We start from the raw sequence: 21,304 nt of genomic DNA, 5'->3' as shown, positions 1-21,304 counted from the left end.
TGGGGGAACAGCTGACAAGCCCCCTTTCTAGAGCCTCCCCTGTGATCTCCAGGTTATTTTCAATTTAGAAGCCCCTTAGAAGGAGACCCACAGGCCAACAAAACTTGTCCCCTCAGAGGCTTATTGGAGCCATCCACACAGGGAATGAACTTTGGCTTTGGGGGTCGTTTGGGTGTTAAACAGAGAGCTCTGTTTTATGGGCTGAGGAAGGAGGGGGAAAAGAAATTCCTTAGCACAGTTCAGCCATCGCTGTGGGGGATGAAAGGACATAGTCTTGCCTAGTCCGGCTTCTGTGAGAAGGGTGAAAAGATACTAAAAAAAAAACCAAACAGGAACACTCCTCTCAGCTGCTGTGGATCAGTGGGGTGAAGGAGGAAGAAAGGGAGGAGCAGGAAGTGGTAACTTATTTGGACTCCTGAAGTGAAACTTCAGTACTCACAGGGTTTCACAGCTCACCACTTATTTTCACCTGGTCAAAAAAACTGAACAACCATTCAGGTCAGGATTTTGTGCTCTCTGTGGCTTCTATTGGACACAACTTCAAAATCCAACAAACAGTAAGCTCTTTAATTGCAACATTAGCCCTTTTTCCAGAGAAATCCAGTGTTCTTTGGCCCTTAAAGCAACAACTTAATGTGCTTCATCATCCCTGAATTTCTCATCTCTTCCCCCCTTTCCTATGCATATACACTTTTATAATGGGCTTTTTTTTTTTTTTCCATGAACTCGGCAAACTTGACTGAAGTCGATTATTTCAGAAACAATTTAGACATTCCTGCCAAACACAGTTCCCTGGAAACGCAGCAAGGCTCTTATGCAAGATCTGGGCTGCTGCCTGCTCAGGTAGTGTCACTCTAGGGTACTGAGAAAGAAACACAACCATAGAATCATTTAGGTTGGAAAAGAGCTTTAAGACCATAAAGCCCAACCATTAACTTAGCACTGCCAAACCCACTGCTAAACCATGTCCCTAAGTGATTCATCTACATGGTTTTTAAATACCTCCAGGGAAGGTGACTCAACCATTTCTCTGGACAGCTTGTTCCAATCCTTGACAACCTTATGGTGAAGAAATTTTTCCTAATATCCAAACTAAACCTCCCCTGGGGCAACTTAAGGCCACTTCCTCTTTTTTCTTCTTACTTAGGAGAAGAGGCCAACACTCAACTCATCTTGCTTGGAAAAGCCCCTTAATTTAAGGATGGCATGAGCAACTGTAGATGAGCAGACAGGAAGGATGTAAAATGTTGAGGCTCCAAGTTATGAACGAGCTCTTTGTCTGGTTCTTCCCTTCAAAGCCCTATTACATCCACGAGAAGCTTCCTGCAATGCTCCTCCAGTTGTACTGTACAAAGTCCTCATCCCTTTTCCCATCATCTCAGTGATAAACACCCCCACAAGAAGTTTACTTGCAAAAAATACATGCAAAATTTCTGTACGCCCCAGGGTCCAACAGCAAGTAGAAGAACATAAAATAAGATGGGGCGCTGTCTCTGCCTTCTCATTTTAGCTATCATTTTGGCACATGCCAGAACATTACCCCAAGCAAAACATCATCAGGTAATGAACAGGGATTTGGATGCAATTCCAGCAGTGGGCATGACCACAGGCACTGATGACTGTAAGTTATTCCTTCCAAGGATCATCGCAAATCCCATCTTTGAACATCAGCTGCACAAAAAAGACCTAAATGTCCTTTGCAGTTTTAATTGGATTATCAACTGAGGTGACATAGTAGCTGATGTTTCTGCACAAAAACATGTTTATTACAATGATGTAGAACTGACTCAGAGCACAAGGATGCTTTGAGGTTTCCCTGCTTGATCAGCAGATTCAAATCCCTTACTGCCAGATTGGCATAAATTGCTAGCCAGTCCCTTCCCAAGAAACAAGCTTTCACTATCTCTCCTGACAGCAGAAACTAGTCACGTACCAATTAGATGTGCATCCTTTCCAAAAACAGCTTAGTGAACACCCAAATAGAGTATCTTTGGATCTTACAACCCTCTCATTCCAGAAGTCAGGCTTTTGAAAATGTCAGGGAAGATATCCTCAGTTTCCCTTACATGCAAGAACCCTCCCAAAATGCACACCAAAGAAAAATGGGCAAAGCTAAAATAAAGATAGAACTGCAAAGTACAAGCAGAAATTATTTTTTAGCTATCTTTAAATATTTCTATTTTTATATGCAATGAGTTCTTTCATGTTCTTTTGGTCTACCTATGCTCACTTTAAGATCAAACTGGGTTTTTTTTTCTCAGTAATTCATTTAGAGCCTGCTCTCTGCCACCCCTTTCCCTCCCCACCTGCAGGCAAGCAGGGATCTGGGCCTCACAAGACAACTGTGGCGTGGGTGTTATTGGCTGTCTGTTTTGGCAGCTTCTCATCCTTTCTTCCAGCTCTGTTTTGAAACACAATCTAAGTTTTAAAAAAAAATTTAAAAAATAAATCAGACATTCCTGCTCTCCCTACTCACACCACCAGCGCTCCCACTGCCACAGCATAAAGCATGGCTGTGAAAGGAGTGGCACCAGGCAGGCTGGCAAATGTTCAGCAAGGAAAAACCTTAATCCAAAGAAAGGTACATATTTTAGGAGGAGCAGAGGCAAAACCAGGGAAAAGAGGGCCAAGAGGGCTTGGGCTGGCTCTCTCCCACATTTAATAGCATTAAGTTCTAACATGTAATTTGGACTAAAAGACTAATTCTTTCCTGTGGTTTGATGGATGTTAACATCCCCTTTTTTATTATTTTTTAACAATGTATTACATAATATTCTGATACACTAATTACCATCTCATGTCATAGCAATTTTATTAAGAGATTATACTTACAAATACCCATTCTGAAACGATTTCAGGACTTTTTTGTCATTTTTTCTGAACTATGCTTGTTGAAGCACTGGCAACACGGTCTGATGCTGCTTCGTGCAGCTTCCAGTAACAACACATCTCTACACAAAGATGTCTGGTGAGCCCTGGGAGTCAGGCATGGATTCTGCTTGCGTTTAGTCTCAAAGACTTGTAAACAAGTTACTTTTAGCACACTAGGTTGTGATAAAACACTGGTAGCACAGCCCTATTAGGTTCCTGTACCTGCTACAGCTCCAAATCCAGAAGCAACGCCAAGAGAGAAAAATTCCTTTATAACAAGTAATGGAAAATTTGTTAACTATTCTGCAGTTAGTGTTTGCTCATTAATATGTTATCATCTCGCCAGGCAAGACTTGGTACCATGAGGTATTTTTCTGTATAAAATTGCTAATGCCATCAGGATTGTCCAAATGGGATCACCATCATTAAAAAGATTACACGGTGAGAAAAGTGATTACGACAACATCTCAGCAGAAGGATTACTAATCACAAGTAGAATCCTGGTACAAATCTCATTCTCTGTATACAAGAAAGGACACAAAACCTTTTAAACATAATTTATATACATTTATGGCTTTATACAACAAACTGTCAGGGATTGTTCTCATGTGTCTGTAGAAGTACATCAGGCACTTTTTCTGAAAATATCCACATATGAATTTTAATTCTGCAATGTGACTAAGTCAGAGCAGTGAAGCGTTGAAGAGCTGTCACATCACTCGCAAATAGAACTAGCAGTATGTACATGCCAGTCTCTCAGCTATTGCTGGTTTGTGGAACACCTTCAAAAAACAGGCCAGTTTTCATGTCGAATAATTTGCTTTTTGCTTGTATAAACCATGCTGCATCTTACATTATGATTACCAAAATAATAATAATAATAATGAGAATACCTTACTTAAAATCAGTCATAAATTAAGAATCCTAGCAATTTCATAATGAAAATAGGAATTTCAAATCAGTAAAAAAATAAAAAAGTACTAACATACATCCAGTGGTTTAACAAGTGCAAATTTTATACTGTTTTATAATTGGTCCAATTTTAACTTCTCAGGGATGCTCTGTTGACTTAAGCCAATAATAAGCAATATGATTTTTGCTTGTAAGTGTAGGCAAACTGTCAGTTTATCAAAGCAGAGCTTTCCAATTAATGCATCTACTACCTAAACATATATCATAAAGCTATATCATGGAAACAATACATCTTTATATTTAAAATATCTGAACAGCTCTATAATACAATAAACTTTTAATAACAGTACAAACCAGAGAAAAGTCATAAACAAGGCTGCATAGGTAAGATCATCTGCACACTTCACAAACCAATCATTTACAATTCTGACAAACTAAGTTACTCCAGAAACTTGGTACTTTTACTGAAAAAGGATTTATAACTAGAGGTCACATAATGTTTGTTTTCAAGGCAGACAACATGCTCCTTCACCAAACTTCACAGTATTCCAGAATTACAACTGCAAAATATTAGAATGGCACCACAAAAAAAAAAAAAAAAAAAAAAAAAACAAAAAAAAAAAAAAAAAAAAAATCTCCAAACCCCCAAAAATGCCAAGTTGACCATGCAGCCCAAATCTCTGATTATCTACAACTGTTTTCTCATAATAATTAAAAGGGCTTTCTACAGACTGTTGTAATTAGGAAAGGCTACATTTATGTTATTTGTAGTTATAAAAGGCAATGAAAAAAATATCTGTTTACAGGAAATTATACAGTAGCAGTAAACAATAAACAGGAGGTGTATTGTTAAACGCAGCATGTTCAGCTGCATCCCCATAGAGTATAGCGCTGAGCACTACTTTCTTTGCATGCAGAGGTGGATTTTGTGACTACTTTGGCCAATGTATATCCATGCCTATTTGGGAGCAATCATTTCTGCACATGCAGCAAACAGAAAGATCTTCAGAAATCCCTATATGAGCCCTTCACTTGCTCCACTGCCAAGATTTACTATCACATTTCAGACTATGCACGTGATGGTGAAGATGCTTTTAGAGATATTTGCCTGTAAAAGCAGGTGGCTTCATTGAGGCTTTGGCACTTTAAATATTTGATTTTGCTCAAAACAAGTCCAAAGACCAATTTCACACTGGGGAAGATTCTGTAGCACATCAGCCTCTGGAACTGCCTGACAACTGTAATAGCCTATCTAAAAAAGTAGGACCAGCTGTAATTAGTAGTGATTTAAGCCCAACAGGGAGCTAAATGCTAGCACATCAATAAATACATAGAAGAGCCATAGGAAAGTCATAACAGGATCATTAAATATATGGCTTGTTACTAAACTTCATTTACTTGGCACATCCCATTTTCTTTTCCACCATACGCTATCACCACAGGGAAGATGAGTTTCAATTAGTACATTTTCCAGTTGTGAGCTATTTAGACAAAAGAAAAATCAGTGTAAAAATATTTGTTTTCCCCCCTCCTTCATGACAGTCAGCCCTAGCAAAAAAAGCTGTTTATTCTGTCACTGCATAAAAAAAGCCACAAGGATTTCTGTAACACAAATGTTGTGTAGCAACTAGTCAAAAGACAGGTCAGGCCTGTTACTCACATATCCATGAAAACTGCATCATGCAATTGCAAAAAAAAATCAGAAATCATTTATTCCAAGAGCCACTCCTGAAAATGCTTAGGTAGCTGTCAGGGTGCCTACTCCAGCAAGAGCAGGCTTTTCCACAGAAACAAGATCTCTGTTATTATTGCTCTCCCTTACCCTAAACCTCATACATTTGTATAACTTTGCCACTTACTTTATCTTTCTTACTGAAAAAAAGTAATGTTTTGTGCTGCAATAAGGTCAAATAAGTTTTACTCTCACACTTCAAAAGTAGCATTTTTGCCTCTTCAAATCTACTGCTTTACAACAGTAACACTGATGATCCCTAAAACTACTGCTGATTAAGACAAATGACAATTTTGCCATTAATTTTACTACAATTACAAATTTTCCACAAAAGTTCCTGCTCCTGAGCGCACAAACATTATGAGACCTCCATAAAATAAATATAAATGTGAAGCATTTTACAAGCATCTTAACAATGAATACTTAACACTTTGTGGTAGTCAGAGTTAAAATGATAATAGAAGCAGATGACATTTCTAAAAATGCATATATAAAACTGATTAAATATTTCTAAACATAAAGTTGTCTATATTTATACATCACACAACAAAAAAAAGGGACAGAAATGTTTTGTATTCAAGATCCTTATTAAGCTTTTCCTTTATTAGCACCCCCAAGTGCTAGGGAAATTTATAAAAACATGTACTTAATCCAGTTAAAATACTGTACAAAATTAAGAGGTTATGAATGCTGCCAGATCTCAGATTTTTTTTAAAGTTGCCTATGTAACAAAAGTAGATTTTAATTATAAGAAAAATAGCTTGGAAAGTATTCCAAAAATTATCTTAAGCCCAACAACAAAGTGATTAATCTGACAGTAAAATCCAGATATATTCTTGCATAAATTTACATGAATGCAGGTAACTTATCAAATGGCATTTAACCTACTGTTTGCTTTGAATAGTCAGTGAATTTAGTAGGATCATATTTAACAGGCTATTCTATTCCCATATGAAATGTGTGGCAATTTTAAGGAAAATAATGCAGTTCGTACTGCTGCAAGGCAAGTCCACAGTTATCTCAATTCATCCAAATACAGGTAACATCAACGAAGCTTAAACTTACTTAGGGCATGAGATCATCACAGTATTCTTACAAAAGTTTATAAACTTTCCTTGGACCAAAACAGACAAGTCTTAAAAAACAATTCTTCTTCTACAGGTCATACTGTACAAAACCGAAAGCACAACATGATGTAAGTAAGAGTCTTTGCTGTGATTATATGGTGTAGTGAATTTGGCACTTCAGAGTAATGAAATTTCCAATGGCACAGTTCTTATCTACAGCAGCACATAACCTGCAAACCTTGGGCAAACATCCTGTACAGGAAAATACTCTCTCTGCTGCCAACTCTGATGAAAGGAAGAAAAAGAAAAAAAAAAACCCAAAAAGTTAGTGCATGTGCACAGCTTTGTCAAGAAAATTAAAAAGAAAGGTGAAGGACATCTCTGTACTGCTTTTCTCAGTTCCTGCTGTCAGACAAGTCTGGAGAATTTAACCATAGCCTAGGGAGAAAGAAAAACAACAAAAAGAACAAATTAACATTCACAACAAATGAATAAATCTATTAAAATATGCTCAAGCTAGCTTTCAGATACCTTAAATGGGAAAAAAAAATCATTATTGGCTAGTTACCAGCAAGTTTTTTGTTTAAAACATCAATGACAAAACATTAGTGCTCCAAATGAAGAGAAGTCAGTACATAACAGTCCTAATGCACCAGCGCAAACCTGATTCTCAAACTAAGAAAGGACTGGAAAGTGACTGACTGTTACCAAGGGAGTTCACGTGCCAACACAGAAGAACTCCCAGCTTTTAAGCATTCTGACATTTCTTTCTTTTCCCTTTAGCTGTTTTGCAGATTTATTATAAAAAGCACAGCTTACCTCCTACTACATCCTAGCCTGACACCCAACTGTGTGTGGTTGTCTTTACGCTGTGCTGAAAACTTTGGTTAGGCAATACACTGTCAAAGTTAAAATCTAATGTTTCTCCATCCATAAGATCATTACGGATAATCGACTCCATGTCACAGTCCAACCGTTCAATTAACATGTCATCTAAGTCACTGGGAAGCTTCTCCTGGTGGAGGGAAACAATTCCCACCCTCCCGTAGCCATTGCAACTGTTAACAGGTGCATATGGATTCATGGCATTTATCTGCATTGGGTGACTCATAGGCACTTGTAACGAAGTCTTCACTGTGGACAGGCGGTTTAGCCCTGATGTGTGTGACATGGTGTTCACTGTGTGTGACAAGGCACGGCCATTGACTGCAGGCGCTGGCTGGTTATGTCCCTGGTGAGGGCGGGCGTTAGGGTTCATCATTTTGTTGTGGGGTGGCTGGCTGCCATAATTYGGCATCACCGAGTTGGCGACCATCAGCACACTTTGGCCCAGTGCCCTGCCACCAGCCTGGGAAACGCCAGTGTCCACTGATGCCAAGATATCATTGTGCGGTGGAGAATCGGAAGTCAGTAACTCCTTCAGAAGTCCTGCAGGACAGTTATATTGGCTCATCGATCCATAGCTTGATTTACTGTCTTGGAGAGTCTGCATAGGAATCTGGGACAAAGAATTCATGCTAGCTTGAGCGTAAGTGAATTTCCTGTAGTCAGGATTTGGTGAACCTATACTTGTGGTCGAGGATGCGAATGAGTAACCTGGTGTTTGCTGCATCAGGGTGCCAGATGAAGACTGGGTTGACACAGTCATTGATGTATTAGGTGACAGGAGATTGAGATTATCCAGAAGGTTTTCCATGTTCTCAGAATTACTCATCTCTGAAAGGCTCGGTAGAGTAGAAGTCATTTTGGTAGCTGATGACGGGTATACCATGGAGTGCACATCTCCATCTCCAAGATCATCTTGCTCTGGCAAAATAGGAGAAAGTCTTCCGCTAATTGTGCTAGCATTAGAGCTCGTTCGAGGTCGAAATGTACTCCAGTTATCAAAGTCGTCATTACTGTGAGAGCTGGGACTTGCAGGCCACTTTGAGAACTGTGATCCAGGGCTGTCCCCGGTTCCCTCTTGACCAGACTGAAGGGCTGCTTTTTTCTTGGCAGCTCTGCCTCTGCTTTTGGCAAACTTGCTGTTGTTATCCATGGACGCTGCTCGCCTCCTAGGAGACTTGCCACTCTTCCCTCCTTCAGGATTGAGCATCCACCAGGAACTCTTCCCTGTTCCCTCATTCTGCACTCTGATGAACTTGCTGTGCAGAGACAGGTTGTGACGGATTGAATTCTGAAAAACAGAATAGCATGTAAGAAACAGAGAAGACATGCATCTTTTATGGCATACTAATACCTGCTTTTGTAAGCATACCCTCATTTTGTTAGAAAACAGAGGTAATCACTAAATCAGAAAACATGCCAGCCTGGAAACATCTTTTATCAGCTCACCACTCTGACCTGGCTGAAACAAACTTGAAAAGAATCACCATGTCAATTTGTCTGTCATCTGCCTCAATAACATATGACATTATAAAAGGTTAAATTAAAAACTGCTGGAACTGTTCTTCTAAAATAAAAATTCCACATACAGGAGACAAAACAAACCAGAAGATCAAGAAGATGACTAAAGATCTCATTATCAGCTTCACTTCAATGAGTGAACCTGACTGTATTTATGGACTTTTTTTTAATTATTATTTTATGCAAAGTTCAGGAATGCTCAATCCTTTTCTATGGTTCTTATAATGGATTCTCATCCTGCACATCCCTAAACTATATGGACATGCAACACACAAACTGTCGCTATTGCCACTGAGCATTAGTGAGCTTTCTACCACTTATATTATATGAGAAAATACATACAGAAAACTAGTTGAGGATTAACTTCTATAAATAAACACCATAAATTGCCTAAGAAATCACAGAAGATAAAGGAATGTAAACAGCATAGACAAAATTGTAATGAAACCCTCAGTCTTAAAACCATCTTTCCCTTTGAAAATCAACATTTTAATATGCAAAACTGGCTCTTCAAATACCTGAAGGCACCAGACACCTTGTGCCAAGACTGACCAGAGGTACCGGAGCTTTTTGTTATCTCCTCAGCCAGGAGTAATGTTTCATGTTTTGTTCTTAAATACAGACAAAGAAAAAAAAATTCCGAAATGGAAGACCACAGGCTGACCTGTTAACAAGAGACTAACATTTGCATTACCAAGCTCTAGATAAACCTATTTTTCCTCATATAATTTTCTGCTGAACACATGTAAAAAACGTACCAACAGAAAAATTTTCCTGTATCTTGACACAATTGCTAACAAAAGGCCACAAGTTCACAGACTGTTGAAACAGGCAGCCACCAACATTGGTAGAAGGGTGGGAGAGTACCATGGTCGGTGCTAGGACGGCAATTCATGCAGAACAAGGAGGAGGGAACCACAAAACAACACACGGAATAAATGTGTAAACCAGAAGTTAGACCTCAGTGGTTAAGAAATCAGTAATTCACTGCCTGCCTTCCATTCACAGAAATTTATAGCAACTTGTCTATAGAAACTTTTGGGGGAGCCAAAATGAAAAATTCTTTCTAGAAAGCATTAGAGTAAGGCTGATCTTCACCCAAATGCCAGCAGACCAATTATTTCAAAACACTAAATGGCTGCCAGACCTACAAACCCTGCTCTTTATTTCTGCCTTCCTATCTTTTAACTTCTACCTATCTTCTCTCAACCTGACACCCACCACTGACTACAATACCAAACCTGAGGATGAAGTGTGACTTGTGGGGTAAAACAGAGGACAAAGGACACAGCCACTGCTCTGGTCTCTGGCTGCTTTTGCTGCATTTCCCAGCCCAGAGTGTTGCCTGTGACAGCAGCACCTTCAGAAAAGTCCTCGTTCACCTTCAGCTCTCAGCATCTGCTTTCTCGAAGAAGCACATCTTTCCCCATTCCCTATACATCTGACTGACAGAAGAAAAGGAGCAAAGACTGTAAGCAGGCACGCCAGGAGAAAACAGTAATCTCATGGCTTAAACCAGAGACAACAAGCTCAAATGCCCTGCAAGAGCTTTGACATGTTTTTGACCACAGAAAGCCAACCAGACAAAGCAGGACTGGCCACCTGCAGAACTCAACAGAAGTGGTTATTCAGGGATCAAAGAGGAGACCTTAAGTAGATGAGTGCAGCAAGGAGGGGTTACAGTCATGCAATATCTTACAGGCGCTACTGACTTGAGACTATGCCCCCAGAAGTGCAGCTTCACCCCAAACAGGAGCACAAGACAGTCCCTGATAGCAGGTGATGGCAGAGCATGGCCTCAAGGCACTGGCTATTCAACCAGCACAGCAATGAGTTAAACCATGTGCCTAAACTCAGAAGCCCTTCCAGCCTCCTCTCCAAAAAACCATTTTTACAAATTATCCCAGTTAAACCAGCAACAATTCCCCATCCCTGGCACTATTCAAGGCCAGGCTGGATGGGGCTTGGAGCCACCTGATCTAGTGGAAGGTGGGGTTGGAACTAGATGATCTTTGAGGTGCCTTTCAACCCAAACCATTCTATGAGTCTATTGACGAATCTATGATTTGAGTGTTTCCTTATTCAATTTCAAAAGGAAACCACTCTCCTAGAAACTGTAGAGTAGGACTATCCCTTCACGGCAGGTAACCCTACAATCCAAGTATCTTCTTTAATCTAGCAACAGGGTGTTAGGGAAGGTCTTGGAATTTTATTTGTGCCAGGTGCAGCTAACACATGGGGAAGGTAAGCCTGGAAATCCATCCCTGGACTTGCCCACAGCCCCAGGGGCTGGTCGAGAAGCCTCGTGAGGCCAGCCTGGTGCAGCCTGTTGTTTTCCCTCAGGGGCCACAGCCGAATCTGTGGCTGACACAAGTCCAGCTCTAGAAATGTCACAAGAAAGTTGCTCTGCACAGCTGTTGATTAAAAAACCTCCTGTGCCAGTTCATTTTTTTACTGTATTGTGTAAACATAGCCGGTTGGCTCAGGATCACTGTTTACTATCAAAATAGGCATATCAAACACACAAAACATTGGTCAGGGAAAACACCCTATTGAGGCTCAGCTCCCTCTTCTCTGCTACACAAGCGTTAAATATTTAAGAAATCGCTGCTATTCCTTAGTCATCAAAAATGTTATAATCTGATATTATTGTACTGAGGACATTTGAGGTTGCTCTTTGAGTAACAGAGCTGTCTCCTAACTCTGCCAGCAATGAAAAAAAAATTTTCCTAACAGGAAAAGGTTTGCAGCCCAGAGCTTGTTACATAAATTCCTGTTTTTCATGCAGCCAGCAGGACATTAAAGAAGCTATGATTTACTAACTTGGAAAAAGTGTTGAAGAGGTAAATCTTGTGAAAATACGCACTGCTGTTAATGATGTTGTGTCTACAAATCCTTGCCAGATGCAAACACGACCTGATAAAAAAGTATAGTTTCAGCAACAGATCCTGGCAGACCGAGGAATGGCGCAGCTGTCAGTGGCTGGGGTGCGTGGCGGCACCATCAGCCCCAGCACACTGTGGAGATGCCTTCAGCCATAGGTTTCACCTGGACTTTGATGCAAAGCCTCCCTAAATCTGGCCTGAATGACTCCAGAAACAAGTGTCTGCATTTTGAGGTGGGTCTCTGCACAGCAGCTGTCCATGCCAGATCCACACAGATCACAACTGTGCTGGAATTTTATCAAAGTATGGGTCAGGACGGCAGCAGGGCTGCTGCCATCTGCAGAGTGCTTCCTGGGATTGAGTGTTTGCCTCTGAGATAAAGAAAATTTACTTCAGCATTCAGACCAGGAACTGTGGATACGCTTATTGCTGCTTTCTGATTTAAGACTCAAAATATGTAAAACCACTATCAGCTATGTGCAATGGGAAGAGCACAGCCCAGCTAATAAAACGCATGAAGCCAAGAAAATTATTCCTTTGAATCTACACATTTATATAATTCAGCTGCATTTCTGACATTTCTAACAGCTCTATCGATATGTAATAATGCATTTAAACTCAATATATTAATACCAAAACATTTCAACTTAAATTTACTTTGACTAATTACTGAAAAAAATATATCTCTATCACAACTGAAATTGAGGTATTTATTTTTTTAGTAAATTGTTTTGCTGTTTTACTAAACACCTGAAAACTCAGTTGCTCTATTAAACCTGACAACATTGTACTCACTGAAGCGAGACCATACAGTGATACTGACACTGGCCGTCTTTCTTCCACCCCAGCCCTTGGAGCACGAAAAGGAGAGGGAAGTAGAGCTTCTCTTTAACCCCAGTGAAAACCTCTCCAAGCAGGACCTAACTGTGGATCTGTGAGTATGCGGGGAGCTGAAAGACCTCAGATTTGTGAACCTACAAGTGTTCATGGTCTCTCCTGCCCCCATGTTCTCACCCATGGGCACAGGCAGCACTCATCCCACTACAGTGCCCTGACAGCCACCAAAAGGGAGAGTGAGGAATGGAGGGGACAGTCAGTACACTTTACAAAAACAAGTGGATTTGCTAGCAAGGTGCATATTGCTGAAAGCATGACATGGCATCTCAGGGAGATTCACAAGCAGCCAGAACAAAGGCAGGAGCTGGCCTCTGGAAGCAAATGCTGTCATTACATACTGGGAGGCCACAGGAGTAACACTGCTTTCATAGCACACAGAGCTCTAGGATTTCCATTAAAATTAACAGTGTAATGACTGCCCACTAACTTTTCAGTCCAAAGACTGGAATTCCCAGGAATCCACTGCTTTCTACACCTCATCCCAGGGCATGATCTACACATGTTGCCAGCCAGCTTGTACCATCAACTGAAATGACTGTGAGCACAGATTAAGGCCCAATGTATTGACTGTAGTTCTCAGATCTCTTCAAACAGCATCTGAAACAGATTTGGAAGCTGGAAAGAAACTTTCAGGGAATAAAATATTCAAGACTGCTTTTGCAGAAGAAGGGAAGCTGCTTATTTATTAGTTTTAACTCATAATAGGAGCATGCTCAGGAAAAAAAAGTCAGGGTTGAGGACTGGTAGAAGGTAATCCAGCTAACATCATCACTGTTGGGAGATATCTGCTGTGATCAGTGGTGGCTGGCTCATGAGCCAGCTGTGTTAGCATGTCCTGTTACTGAGATCCTACAGGAGCATTCTGAATGAGCACAATCTCCTTGTGGCAGCAGAGAAGTGAAGACCTCAGGATTTCCATATGCTGTTAGAGAAAGTATTTGGCCTATCTCTAGATCTTCGTATAGTGACTCTACAGGTGGTCAAGACATTCACATCATCTGCCTCTTGGAAACCTCAGTGGCAAGCACCACTCAAAAAATAAGTTATTAACACTCMTGGAGAGTGTGCAAAGACCAGGAAGTTCTCCAGCACGTTTGCTTGGGCTCATTCAGTATTAACGGCCAGACAGCAGCAGCAGGGACTATATCCATGGCAAGTGGCACTATGTTGCACTATCCAAGGCTAAGTTAGGTMATGCCTGGCACAACAGGCAGGTCTGCCTGCAATAGTTACACTGCCTGCACCAGCTTTGCTGTGGTTTCCAACCATGCTGCCAAGTTTGCAGGGGCTGGATGAAGAGGCCAAGGAGGAAAGAAAACACTGGTAACTCCAAACCTACCAGAATTTCCTTTGGTACAACAGTCTGGTGTAAGGCAATCCTATTTGTCTTATCTAATAACTATGAAATACAGTTCAGATGCCAATGCTGCACATGGAGCTTGGATTTGCCTCACAGCTAGTGTCAGACACTCAAAAGCACTTGGTCTACAGATAGCACACATTTCTCTCTCAAAAGGGTTCCGGACATTACAGTGCTCACCAACACAACCACACATCTGGCTGCAGTGTCACAGGCCTCAAATGCTCATGAAACACGTAATTTTGTCACTCAGTTACGGCATTCTTTTTTTACAGCTCAGAAACCTTCTCTGTTGTCCAGTATGAGTATGGACAGAAAGCCTTGTCACTTAGTCTCAGGTCAAAGAGTCATATTTAGAAGATGCTGGAAATCTGCCACCTGCAGCTGCATGAAGGTGGAAGGGCAGGATTTCCTCCCAAACAGGTCATGCTTTTTTGGGTCCTTTGTTCCTGGGGAGGTGCTTTTGTTTATCTTCATTTTTTCTCCTGCACTGTTAAACAGTTAAGAAGTATCAGCTGGAAAAAAACTGAAGAAATACTTCTCTTTTCCTAGAGGGGCCTTGAACTGTTTTTCTGTGCCTTCCATGACACATGGTGACATAGTGAGAGTCTTTCCCAGACCAGCATCCATGAAACACCACCTCCAAACATGGAGGCACTTTCATAAAATGTTTCATGTGGTAAGATTTCAGCAATGCATCCCTTTTTCCATGTATGAATGTACAAGAACAGGATGGAGTGCATGTTATTGCTGTATGGTTGCTATACATGTCTCCTGAACTTAGAGGGGCTTCCTGCAGCCACACGTCAGTGGCATTAATCCAAGTCCTATACATTCTGCACTCAAGCTCACAGATTTATACTATCCTATGCTTTCTTCTCACAGCTGTCAAAGACTAAAAACCTTGAACATGGAAGGTGTTTGGCTATCCTCCAGGTTACATCCTGATCCCACCAGGGACTGGAGAGGATTTCTCAACCACTGGAGTCTTCTCCCCTGGAAAATGGTAACATGTAGCAACAGAAAATGCACACCCAGCTTCAGATGTTGCTGTTTAAGACTTGGTTATACATAATTAAATGTCAGTGCTGGCAACACTACTGAYATTTATTTGAGTAATTCCCAATTGCCATCCCTTATAGCCTCTTGCTCATTCTAAGTAGACTACTTGGATGCATTTTTCTATCAGTGCCAATACTATGTTTTATAACTAAATTTATTTCTATGAACACAATACAGGCATGTATAATCAACACAGTGTACAGCAAATATATAAACATTTGCTAGGATTTCAAAGCCAAGGAAACTAAGTGACGCTGACTAGGAAAACCAAGACACAAAAATGCACATGAAAAGCATGAGATTTTTAAATCAAGTTTGTTGAATGGATCTTCCTCCTTTTAGTAAAATCATCTAAGAAACCAAGACAGCCAACAGTTCTGTCTAGAATATATCCATTTTCAAAGGTGAAAGAAGTGCAAAAATAAGAAGGCACCACAGTATTATTTAGAAAAAAGTAAACAGCCATCAGGATAAATGATGGCTTCATTTATCAACTTCATTTATCACAACATTAAAAACTGTGATGTGTAGAAAATAAGGGAAGAAATAAATATAAGGTAGAAAAATTCAAAGATAGCAGGGATAACTGTTTTTGGTTATCCAGACAAATCCTTATACTGCCTTGACAAAACTGATGCTGTAAGCTTTCTATTACAACAGATGGAAAAACACGTGTTTGGTAAATATAAGGGTTCCATATTTGTCTATAAACATTTCTGTTTTCCACAAATATGAAACATATATATGTGTATGCATATATACAGCTCATGATGAAGAAGCCCTTTCCAAGTTCACAGTGACCCAAGGAGGCCTCACTGAAGAGGAATGTTTCAAAGCCAGGATACCCTTAAAACTAGGGCTTCTTCTCTGCTCTCCTTAAGTGCTCTCAGACCTCTGGCCTTCACAAGTCGCCTGTGCAATTACATCACTAACATAAAACCAGCAAAGTGGGAGGACTCCTGCATAACATGACTGCAGATCCAGGTGCTATCACAGAAAAGCTGGTAAGGGATTCCATTAATGAAACATCAGAGGTCAGGGAAATAATCAGTCTTTCAAACCAGTCCCACAAAATCTTGGCCATTGCACGTACAAAAGCCTGTGGCTTTGTCTCACACAAAAGGTGAGGGAATACCTGCATTATGCCAGTGCCAGATTGAATGAATGACAGTGCAGCCAAGATGAGCACCATGCACCACTGCTAAGGTGTGCTCACCAACGGGATTAGAAGCATTGGAATCAGCTGTAGTGTAGCAAGACCTGAGGAAGGCTGCTGTGATTTGTGACAGGCAGGCAGCCCTTTTACAATTACTATGGACTCTAATACAGTGACCAGGAATGCAACTCTGGAGGGACACAGGCACCACACAGCCATAACGGTCTGAGGTAAAGCTGCACTCAAATGCAGAGCAAAAGGGGGTTATTGCAAAGGAAACATGAATCACAATTACAGGCAAAGTTTATTAAAATGAAAAAAAAAAATTGAGTAATAAAGTAGCAGTTATTCTGCCACATAGTAAAAAGATAATAAGTGGTGGTTTGTTTTTCTTTTCAGCCAGTGGGAATAATTATGATCAGCAGGACAAAAAATGTTAATCACTCGTTTCCTGTTTAACAGACAGCCTGCTCCACCTCTGCCACTCTCCACTGTTACACCCAATTCATCACAAAGACTACAGCACTGTTTATAGAAAGCTTTCTCCCCCAGCTTTTTTTTCTTTCTAAACTAAGCTGCCTTTTATTGACAATGGTAAGCTCTAATGAAGAGGTACAAATGTATATACGTGCTAAATATATCAATGCTAATTAGACCAGCAGATCATCTTAAAAGGAACATGGGAAATACGTTCTTACCAATAAGAAGCAATAATGTGAGAATTAGGCCAAGCTCATAAGTGCAAATGACAGAGGTGAAAACACAGTGCAGTCTGAAAATAGGACTGACTTTTTTTACATTGGCATTTGAGAGCACACAGAGAACTCCAAGGAAAGAAAACAAAAATCAAAAACCCCAGACATGATTACTCACAAAACTTTAACTGGTTAAGTGAAACAACTGTAAAGATCACTGCCTGAAAAGCCACGTAAGTTTTACAAACTAAAATCCCTGCATAATGACCAAAGCAGTCCTTGGCCACTTGTCTAGGTAAAGGCACAAGCAAACCTAGACCTATACGTTTCGTTTCAGTTGGATACATTATTAGGGAGCTGCAGATCTTCATTTTCATGAACTAAGACTATTTGCTTCCACAAAATTACTGGTAACTTAAAGGGCTGGAATGGTTATCATGACCTGTTGGATTTACAAGCAATGTGCTACCCACAACAGTTGAAAATGAGATAAAACTCATGAGTTGAGGCAGGTAAAGCAATGCAGGACGCACTGGAGACACGTAAGTCCGTGACACTTGCCCCATCCACTGTGTTGCCATGCCTGGAGAAGCTTAAGGGCTGTCTGTATTTCTTACCTTGGGAAGCAACATACCAAAGGGGATGTACAGATCCAACAGTATAAGAAGTTGTGTTGGCTGAGCCTTTGTGTAGATTATATAAAAAAAGGAAATATATCTCCTTGTAATACTTGTATTAGCATAGCAGAGGGAGTCTCTTCATTTAGCAAGCAAAGGACTAAAGAACTCACATTCTCTGGACATGGATGTCACTGAATATCAGTTTTTCAGAAACAAAGARTCAATGAAAGCAGCAAGCTTCCTTTGCAGCAGTGTTAGCTGTGCCCCACAGGAAATCCCTGGCCAGAGGAAACTGCAAGTCTTGTGAAAAGAARGGCAAAGCCTTTTATTTGCAGGCTGGATGATATCTTAGACTACATCTCACGATGTGCTTATCTTTATTTGACTACAGCAAGTGCAAGGACAGACTAGCAAAATTTTAAAATAGTCCCCAAAACTACAAAATGGAAACTAAAACAGAGTTAAGTGGTATTTTTTGTTTGCTTTAGGGCATCTTTAGAAACTATTTAGTATACCTAGTGGTTAAGATGCTGAAGGTTTCACAATACGTAAGGAGACAGTGTCACCTTAAAGATAACAACCACCCCACAGATTTCACCTAATGTTATAAATATCTGATGTTGATGTACTACACAAGAGAAACTGAAGAAAGAAGAARGGGTCATTTTTCTTTCCCTTAGCTTCTTTTGCATCTGAATACAGTCCAGTAAATAAAGTCACTGTTTCACTATATAAGTTTCCTCTAGCCAATTTACCCTTTATCTGTCTCATATATGAAAAAATAAAATTTTCCTGTTAACAAAAGAGTAGCAGAAAAGCATTGATTTCTTACATTTTTATTAAAATAGTTTAAATAGTATTATATTTAAGTTCTCTTTAAACTCCTGCATATCTGCAACTATATATGGCTGCTTTATGTAGTCAATATTTGTTCATTTTTCTTTGTGTTCTTTTTTTAAACTCCAAATTCACATGAAGCAATTATATATTTTCAATTACTACTCTGTGTACATCCCAAAGAGGCGCCACATAAAGTAGGTATTGCACTTCTCCCCAGCTTCTTAGAACACAGTTTGCCTTGGTACTTATTTTCCCCCACCAGAGAAGCAGGTCAGACCACCAGCACACTCTCCTTGGGAGAGCTTTTTCCAATTCAAGTTTGCTCCCACAGCCTAGCAAGTTTTATGTAACACAATTTACTACTYCAGTGCCAGCAAAAAACCCTCATCCAAATTTCAGTATAGCCTCTGGCTAAATTTCAGCCTGCATTTCCCCCCTCCACTGTCTAGCCAGTTCCAGCCACCCTCTTTCCAAAGGTGAGGTTTACTCTTAAAAGGGATTTTAGTTGATTTTCTTGGGATTCGGAGGACTCCTGACAGGTGGTTGGACTGTTCGTGCCAGCATCTTCCTCTCAGACRCTGCTTTCTGTGACGTTCTTCAGGCTGCAGTTCAAGAAACGCTGGCACGCATCACTGGTTTTTATGACATCTGTTCAATATTATAAAGCCAGAGTTGTCCAATCTTGCAAAACATTGAACACCAACTTTGAACAGTTAGCCCTAAACATGCTCACAATTTTCATTAGGCAGAGTACTATTTCTCAGAGCAAGATGGGCACCCAGAGGAGGGAAATCTAAAGGGCAATTTCTTCCCTCACACCCATTTTGGAAGCATTTCTTGTCCCTCACTACTTGCAGGCTGTGCTCTGTACTTAGCAGACCCTTWTTAAATCAAAGGACTATTTACAATCTACATACTGGCAAGTCCACATTCCCATAGAATGTCATCTGGCAACAGTGATTTAAACCATCAGCTCTGTATTTATTTGCTTTCTTCCTTCACAAACAAGAAAAATAAAAAGGACAAGAAAAAGCCATGTTTTTAATGACAAGAATGGAATTAACAGAGTAAAGCCCCAGAGTTCTGATGCATCAGCACTGATCACAATACCCAGACATCCTTTTTTTTTATGTAGTAAAATATTACAGTGAGGACAACAAAAGTTTACGTACATACCTGCTGCTAGAGGTGCAGGACCATGCTGGACACAAAATAAAACAGATTCCAGAGCAGGACACATGCAAAAATGAGCTTTGTTAGGCAACTGCCAACTAGGTATGATTAATCTCCCCTCATTACTATCTCTCTTTGATATACACAAGGAAACTGGCCTTCCCACAGCTGCTCAGAGATCAAACCTCATTCATTCTCCCATTCCCCTGGACAGAGCCTGACATAGGGAAGCTCTGGTCACAAGGGGCCTTTTACCATGGGCCGCACACCAGGAATAGGAGGTGTCCCAGGAACGACATTGTATCACTCTCATCAGTTCAGAAAAGAAAACATTGTTTCTGAAAAGCCTCCCCTCCTCTACGCTGAACCCTCAAACCAAAAAAGCTCTTCCAAACTTTCAAATTAGGCTTCCTCCTCCTGGAGGTCACARTCTTCACATGGTGGAAACTTCATCATCACTCCAATTCCCCTTTCATGAGCAGCACAGGTCTAAATGGGCAGCCCGAGCCWGCCAGCCTCAATATTCAGATTCAAGGATTGCAACAGTGAGATTCCCAATCACAAAGCCTGCCAGGGGCCTYCCATCCCTCCCATGCTTTTGCCCAAAGATGACAAAGGTGGCAGAGCTTCCCTCCAACTTTCTCCAGATATGCATTAAAGCACATTAAGGCAAAAGCATAGCTGGGGAGCTAAAATGTTTTAAATCAATTCAAAAGGGTGCAACAAGGAAGTCTTAAGTTTCTCTACAGGGACTTGCCCAGTATTTGTCTCCTGACAGCTTTTGCTTCTTTTAAGTACCACAGTTTAGTTCTTCCTCTTGCAGAGAGTCAGAGAGAGAACCAGCACAGGCCACTGTGCAGCTTCAAAGATGTGCCACCTCTTTAACAGAGGTCACAACAGGCCCTTGGTTAAAAAAAAAAAAAAAAAAAAAACCAACCAAAATTTACAGGACATTAATTTACTTCAGATTAAAAATAGCAGGAATGTCAGCAGTAGGGGCTGTAATTTGCAACAGCTATCAAGACACAGGAAGTTATTCTGTGGATCACATAAAGCCCTCTTTAAAAACAAGGATGAAACAGAAAAAAGAAAGCATGTTTACTGAAACATGCTTTCTAATATCATTTATCTAGCCAATTTTGTTTATAAAATCTCATCATAATTTGTCATTAATACATATTTGGGTTTATGTCCACAGATYTGTTAAAATGCTGGCAACTGCAGGAGACACTGAAGCCCTTACTGTTTGTGCCTAATTTTCGGATTATTTTCTATTTGAAGATACTGCAGGGAATTTTCACACGTTTTCATTTGGTTTTAAAAAGAAATTAAAGTCTGCTCCTTGAACGTCAGGTGTTTTCAAGTATTTTGTTTGTTGATTATTCATATAATCATAAATTATGCAGAGTATTTGGCAGGCCATGCCTTTCTCTGTTAAAACATTTGTTTTTACTTTTTCAGTTATTGTTTAGATCCTGGTCATAACATGCTCCAGGTTATATTGAACAGCAAAGAGGAAATAAGCAATATTTTAACTTATACCACACTGTAACAACATTAARTGTCTACGCAGCAATATGCTGCCTATTCAGTATTTTCAACTTTCTTCCTGTCTGCTGCTGGCTTAC

The 21,304-nt window shown here is 40.3% G+C and overlaps 1 protein-coding gene across 1 annotated transcript in view; it reads right to left on the bottom strand.

The window, feature by feature from the left end:
• Nucleotides 1-305: 305 nt before the first annotated feature.
• The window catches only part of FOXO1 (forkhead box O1), a 65,281-nt gene continuing 44,282 nt past the window's right edge, over nt 306-21,304 (bottom strand). Inside the window, exons 2-3 of the mRNA XM_057367434.1 lie at nt 7,402-8,758; nt 306-7,020 (exon numbers count right to left, since the gene is read on the bottom strand). Of these exons, the coding sequence (XP_057223417.1) occupies nt 7,415-8,758 (1,344 nt within the window). The 3' untranslated portion in view covers nt 306-7,020; nt 7,402-7,414. The remainder of the gene's footprint in view (nt 7,021-7,401; nt 8,759-21,304) is intronic.

The sequence above is a fragment of the Malurus melanocephalus genome, unplaced genomic scaffold (assembly GCF_030028575.1).
Source record: "Malurus melanocephalus ecotype Western Australia unplaced genomic scaffold, MMel_1.1 scaffold_78, whole genome shotgun sequence".
Taxonomy (NCBI): domain Eukaryota; kingdom Metazoa; phylum Chordata; class Aves; order Passeriformes; family Maluridae; genus Malurus; species Malurus melanocephalus.
The sequence above is the reverse complement of the archived record's forward strand: the minus strand, read 5'-3'. Positions and strand labels throughout refer to the sequence as shown.